This window comes from Postia placenta (genome assembly GCF_002117355.1).
Source record: "Postia placenta MAD-698-R-SB12 unplaced genomic scaffold POSPLAscaffold_2, whole genome shotgun sequence".
Taxonomy (NCBI): Eukaryota; Fungi; Basidiomycota; class Agaricomycetes; order Polyporales; family Adustoporiaceae; genus Rhodonia; species Rhodonia placenta.
This window is the reverse complement of record NW_020169833.1, coordinates 594,257-600,471: the sequence shown is the minus strand read 5'-3', so window position 1 is coordinate 600,471 and position 6,215 is coordinate 594,257. Positions and strand designations below refer to the sequence as shown.

At 49.5% G+C, this 6,215-nt stretch overlaps 2 protein-coding genes across 2 annotated transcripts; one reads left to right on the top strand and one right to left on the bottom strand.

Moving 5' to 3' along the window:
• Nucleotides 1-1,130: 1,130 nt before the first annotated feature.
• Nucleotides 1,131-3,364, top strand: POSPLADRAFT_1132500 (hypothetical protein; the record flags this gene model as incomplete). Its single annotated transcript, XM_024484222.1, is given in 10 exon segments — nucleotides 1,131-1,163; nucleotides 1,253-1,281; nucleotides 1,406-1,565; nucleotides 1,627-1,834; nucleotides 1,941-1,987; nucleotides 2,007-2,077; nucleotides 2,176-2,307; nucleotides 2,356-2,411; nucleotides 2,458-2,492; nucleotides 2,567-3,364. The coding sequence occupies 10 exon segments, from the start codon at nucleotides 1,131-1,133 to the stop codon at nucleotides 3,362-3,364; spliced, it is 1,569 nt and encodes a 522-aa protein (XP_024342653.1).
• An 819-nt stretch (nucleotides 3,365-4,183) lies between these two features.
• On the bottom strand, nucleotides 4,184-5,237 carry POSPLADRAFT_1043447 (hypothetical protein; the record flags this gene model as incomplete). The annotated part of the gene is made up of 3 exons (XM_024478313.1): nucleotides 4,184-4,966; nucleotides 5,027-5,162; nucleotides 5,218-5,237. 3 exons carry the CDS (start codon nucleotides 5,235-5,237, stop codon nucleotides 4,184-4,186), a joined length of 939 nt encoding a protein of 312 aa, XP_024342652.1.
• Between the last annotated feature and the right edge of the window lie 978 nt (nucleotides 5,238-6,215).

The following is a 6,215-nucleotide window of genomic DNA, read 5'->3' as shown; positions in this document are numbered from 1 at the left end:
CGACACCAAGTCCTCCGCGGGAAATCTGCACAGAACTACGTCAGGTCTCAAGAATATCAGCGCTCTTAGCATCGAGGATTATCAGTGGTTAGTCATTTCGTGCTTGTCAGACGCAACAAGGAAGCTTCAATGCTACTTAGGTAAGTACGCGAATGTGTGGTTCTCAGTGACGGCCGAGGTGATCCGCCAGCGGATATAATTAGATTACAACCCGAACACTCAGTCTATCTGTTACGACTCGTTTACCACAGCGCTTGTTGGGACTAAGGTGACAATACTTGTGGCTCCATGGTGAAAATAAACTACTCTGCATTGTCTATTTGCGCGGCCACTTTGTAAGTAACTCGCTATTTCGGAGAGAGCGCTGATGCGACTGTCATGGAGCAGCATCTACACATGTAAATCGCCATTTCCTTGTGAGTACGATTGAGTCATCCGAGAATTCGATTCTGCGGTTGAGCGGCCAAAAGCCGACGCCGTTGGAATGAATTTGATCTTTGAATGGCTATCTTGCTGGATGACATCGCTGGCCGCCTGGCTAGAGTCGCAATAACTTAACCGAACTGTAAAGCCGATGCCCCACGGCCTCTTATCGGACAATGTGTAAACTCGGTCACTATCCTTGCAGTGATGCGCGAATCCAGAGGCTGGGACCTGGCCAGAAGATATCCACCTCGTAAGCACTATGAGTAGCCCTGGCATCGCGTCCGCTTGGCATCAGGGCCTCGTACTGCATTGAATGCGGATTCCAGTCGCTCAATCAGTGCGAAGTTGCGCAGCTGTACCAATTCCACCGGCGGGATCCCTGGACGTTGAGGGTCCACCGTATATAATCTTCCACCTTCTTGTGCAGTCTCCATTCTCTGCGCCGATCTTACACACACCGTAAACCATGTCACCAACCCGTTTCACTTTTCCACATGATCACCCGCGCACCAGATGACCTACACCCCGGAACACGCACGATAGTTCGCTCGCGCTCCCTCTTCCCCATGCTACCTGACAGCCCGTGACCTTTACTCCCTCCGCTATGCACTACACGCGCATGTATTATCCGGCATAGGGCAAGGCCCTCAAGCGGATACAAAACTGGATTTAAAATAAAATAAATAAAAACCCCCCGTTTCACTATGTCCGCCACACGACCTCTCTCCGTTCTGATTGTAAGTATAATACCATTCACCTCTCGCATTGACTTAATGTTGACCTATTCTCGCTAAGGCCGGAGCTGGACTTGCTGGCCTTGTCTTAGCTCTGTCTTTGGTTCAGCATGGCATCCAGGTTCGCATAATTGACAAGGACCAACAATTCTATATTGGACAACGTGGCGCATGCATACAGGTAATATGTTCTCTACCAATAAGGCACGTAAACAGGGTCTAAAGTTCAGCTTGCTATAGCCCAGGACTTTGGAGGCATACAACCTCTTAGGCGTCTTGCCTGATATTGTCTCCAGAGACATGGACCTACTTCCGATGCGTTTCTACAAGCTTCTCGGAGGTGCTGGACCGTCTAAAACGTTCGACATGATGCCCCTGGAGGAACCCACGCCAAGCACCTCATATGTATGCTCATTTGCTCATACATGATCGCGCTATTCATATTCAGCTGACATGGACTGTCTAGATAAATTCACGAATGCTCGAACAGGCGAAGGCAGAGAAAGTGCTGCGTAAACATCTCGCTACGTATGGATGTCATGTTGGCAAAGAGCTGTGCAGCTTCGAACAGAATACTGGTCATGTGGTAGTGCATCTCGTCAAGCGCATTGGTGATCAAGAGATCGCTGAGAACGTTGTCTGTCGCTGGCTTGTCGGGACCGATGGGGCGAAAGGTTAGATTACTTCCTCTTGCCTTCAGGTTCTATATTGACCTATCGTATATTTGTAGGCATCGTACGGAAGCACCTCGGACTCACATTTCTCGAGAAGTACTTGCAGGAAAGTTTGTCTTTGGCGAGATCATAGTCAAGAACTTGACCCGTGACGTGAGTTTCCATCTACAAGGCCGTTGGGGCTATTCCTGATGGAATGCTGGATGAGTGTTGGCATTGTTGGGGCGACTTCGGTTCTAAGATGTAGGTTTGCCGCAACAATATGGTTCGAAGTAGCTCAACTCTCGTATTTAATCATCAGGGTAATATTGCGTCCCCACAGAAGATGATGGAATCTATAGCTTCACCGTTTTGGGAGACGTCGGGTTAGAAAAGATTCACGAGGACTATGACACGCTGGTTCAGACAGTGAAGGAAATATCGAACAGGCAGGATCTGATCTTCGGCGAGATCAAATTTAAATCCAACTACAGGTGCATCAATAAGTTCTGTTGCTTAACATCTGATTAATTCGTACCCAGTCCGAATGTTCGCGTGGTGAACAAATTCTCAGAAGGCCGAGTCTTTGTTGCAGGAGGTAAGCGATATTATGTACCATCTGAAGACACGCTTATGCCACGTAGATGCTGCACACGTACACAGTCCCACTGGTAGCCAGGTACGTTCGTTATGGCCTCGTGGTGATGAGGACTAATCATGGACCCGCTCCAGGGCATGAACTCCAGTGTACAGGACGCCGTATGTTCCGATTTAAACGAGAAGTACTACCATGGACTAATCGGGGTCAATTGTCAGCTCAACCTCGGTTGGAAGCTCGCCCTTGTCGAACTGGGCTTTGCTTCCGAGTCCCTCCTTTCCACATATACAGAGGAACGCCTTCCCGTTATTTCGCACATGCTTAAAGAAACGACGACGTTGCTTCACTCTACGAGAAGTGTAAAGACGAATGGCGGCGATGTATCCCACGGATGGAAGCGGACTCGTGATTTGAAGATGCTCGGTGTCAACTACCGCTGGAGCTCTATTCTGTTCGATGAGCGTCACCCTCAACAGACGTCCGGGAAGGAGAAGCAGCTTCTAGACGCATATGGAACCGATACGAGCGGTGGGCTACATGCCGGCGACAGAGCCCAGGACGCCCCAGGTCTCGCACTAGTCGAGGCGGACAAAATCAGCGGAGAGACGACCTCGTTGTTCCGCATTTTCAGCTCCACCCGCCACGCCGTCCTCGTTCTCTCCTCGAACGGCGATCAAATCGCAGCCGTACTCGAATTGGCAAACAAACTTCCGCCTCGCTTTGTCCGCACGGTCGTCGTTCTCCCACGGGACTCAGCTCCTTTGCCAGCCACCTCTGGTGCGGACGTTGTCTGCATCGACCAAGACGGGTATGGGTATATGGGATACGGTGCCGGGACAGAAGGGACCGCTGTAGCTGTTGTGAGGCCAGATGGCGTCGTTGGCGCTCTTGTCGCCGGAGCGACAGGTTTGGAAGCCTACTTCAAGAACGTGTTCTCGAATATAAAGGCTTGAAAGTATGCCTGCCAATGTATTTGGAAAGCGAGATCATCGACTCACTGGCGAGCCTCACTTAGATCGACCTACTGTCCCCTCGTTAAGCTACCGTGTAGTGTCAGAAGAGCATCCCTACTCCATCTCAGTTCATCTATCTTACTTATCATGACAGGCATATATCTTTAAATTGCAATGGCTATTGATTCATGAGTTATGACGGAATCCTTTGAGCTAAGCATGCTAGAAAGGATGGATTCACCAGTAGAGCATCTTCGGACGTTGCTGAGGACCACATAACCCAGGTGCTCATTGTCTGGACAATGAAATGATCATTGGTGTCTGAGAACAATTGTTTTTCATGGTGCCTACCGGAAACTACGAGGGGATTATTGGCGAAATACGCACTCTTCTGGATATTTTTAGTCAAGCGAAGAGCAATGCATCTCACGAGGGTAGAATTCGTTGGTTGGCTATAATCACAGCTCAATGGTAAGCAAGCAATTTATCTGTTTTGATGAATCTTTGCTTAGTTGATGTTATTCACCTTTGTAAGATCACTTACCCTCTTTCAAGTCGTTGGATGCCCCGGTATCCGACGAACTCGGTTTATACTGGTACGACTCACCTCTGTGTGCTGATGATTAGGCTCAGTTCAAGCTGATCGGGGTATAGATGCAAGGCTAGATATCGCATTGTCATTTATACGCAAACAATCTGTCGGTGAGCATTTGGGTGAGTTTTTATAATTCGTCTTTTTCTGTGACAGGGACACGCTTCCAACATCCTTGAAGTCCTTGCCCGACTCCCTTCATCCGCTTCGACCACAAGCTCAAATATTCATCTCCTCCTCCAGCTCGCCACTAATCGAGCAACAACTGGCCTGCTGACATCGCGCCAACTACCCGATGCGAGCGGTGGAGACAAGCGGTCTAGCGTCGTGACTTCGAAACGGTTACCTGCCCACGCACCGCGAGTCAGGTCGTCGTTGAAGTGCATCGATATCGAGGGATCAGATGACCAGCATATCAAGGATAACAGAACGTTCCCGAGGCCTATGGACCTGGGTATGAACGGTCCGTCCGGTATCGCCTTTGAGTGAGCCGCAAGCGCGTCTGCCCGGACGTACTGCTGCTTCGATAGATTGCACAACACCCACTGACGCTCCTTCGCATTGTCATCGTGGCGAAAATTCGGTCTCTCGAGAGCGATGCTTTTGTATACCTCAGATTCCTTCGGTGAGAGGCGGAGCAATGCGTCATGGCGTGGTCTCCAGTATGCCTTTGGAGAGTACTCGATTTGCTTGAATCTGTAAACGTCTAGCTTCTTGTCCTGAAGTTCCTCCAGCTCGGTTTCAGACCAAAGTCCTTTTGGAAGATCGTCATCCCTTGCGTAGTCACCAAGGCAGATTATACGATCTCCCTTCCACCGTTGCTGACATAGGCAGATGAGTTCGTACATCCGCTGGTGGCCAAATGGTTCAAGCAGGGGGTTTGCGAGAGTCAGAAACAGTGCATCTTGGAAGCTTGTGATATTGTCGAAGATGCGATGCAACATTTCTCCTGGCAGGTCCAGACGGCCGAGTGCTTTTCCAGTTTCCGCCGTACGAACATACGGCTTATGCTGAAAACAGAACATCCATGAGTGAACATCAACAGAGGCGAAACCGGAGCATGGGCTAACCTTCGCTAGTACAGAGTCAGGCGCAGGGTGAGGGTATGGCGTCAGGATGAATTCGACCAATTTCGTAAAATCACTGTAAAAGAATTCGCCAAGTTTTCCCCATATGCCAAATGTCTCCCGCTTGTCCAGGTTTGCCCTGATAATGAAGTCAGGGTTAGAGACAGCGCGCAGGCATAAAGGTGACAACGCACAACATCCAGTATTGACCCATTTTGAAATGTTGTGGCTTGGAGGGTATGTGACTTTCGAGATTGTGACTTGGAAGGTACCTGACTGTCAAGGTTGCGGATTCGCTAGCTTGGTTAGAATAGTACTAGTGATTATAGTCAAAGTTGATGGAGCTCCCGATGTTGAGTCGAAGCACCGTGGGGAGTAGAGCCGCGAGAGCTGTGACAGGCGAGATTATAAATGGTGTGACCTATGGCGTACAAAGGTGACGCGTGACTAGACGATCTGTCGACTTTATCGAGCATTGCTTCCGTACTTTTCTTGTAATTTTTCTGTTCCATCGCCTGCCGACTTGAGTATCCTCTGCTACTGACTGGACAACCACCTCTAACTCTAGTTGTTGCGGTGAATTCAAATAATAGCATAGACTTACTGCCCATTCGACAATGCAAGGGACCTAACTCGGTTCTTGTACAGCCTGTACATTCAGGCCCGGTCATGAATGGCTCTTGTAGGCGAGTGTGTGCAGGGGTTTTTAGAACTCTGCCACCCGATTGTTGGGTAATACCACGCGTGATCCGCCTAATAGGTCCGGAGACGAGACTACGCCACACCGTGATTGCAGCTACTTGGTTATTGCCCAAAATGGCATAGACGCCAGACCGTGGGTAAAGTCACGGTTATCTAAGTCGTTTCCCATCAGTACTCGCACATCACTGGATGTTGAAAGGCCCTGGCTAGCAATTCTGGCGAACATATATATTCCTGGAACTATCTCATTATGCTTGTACATCCGCTCCCTGGAGTATCGAGATACGCTCTGAATATTGGTTAGACACCATGCACTCGGGGGTGCCTAGCGCGGATGAACTAGTGCCAGCGCGGCAGTGTGTTGCTGGCCCTAATCAATTATGTCCTTCCCTACCTTCCTTCCTCACCTTCGGCAAGATCGTGACTGACCATTTCTGGCGATAGCATCAAGTGTCGGTAAGCTCATTTATCGGCTCAAGCAAATAGCTGC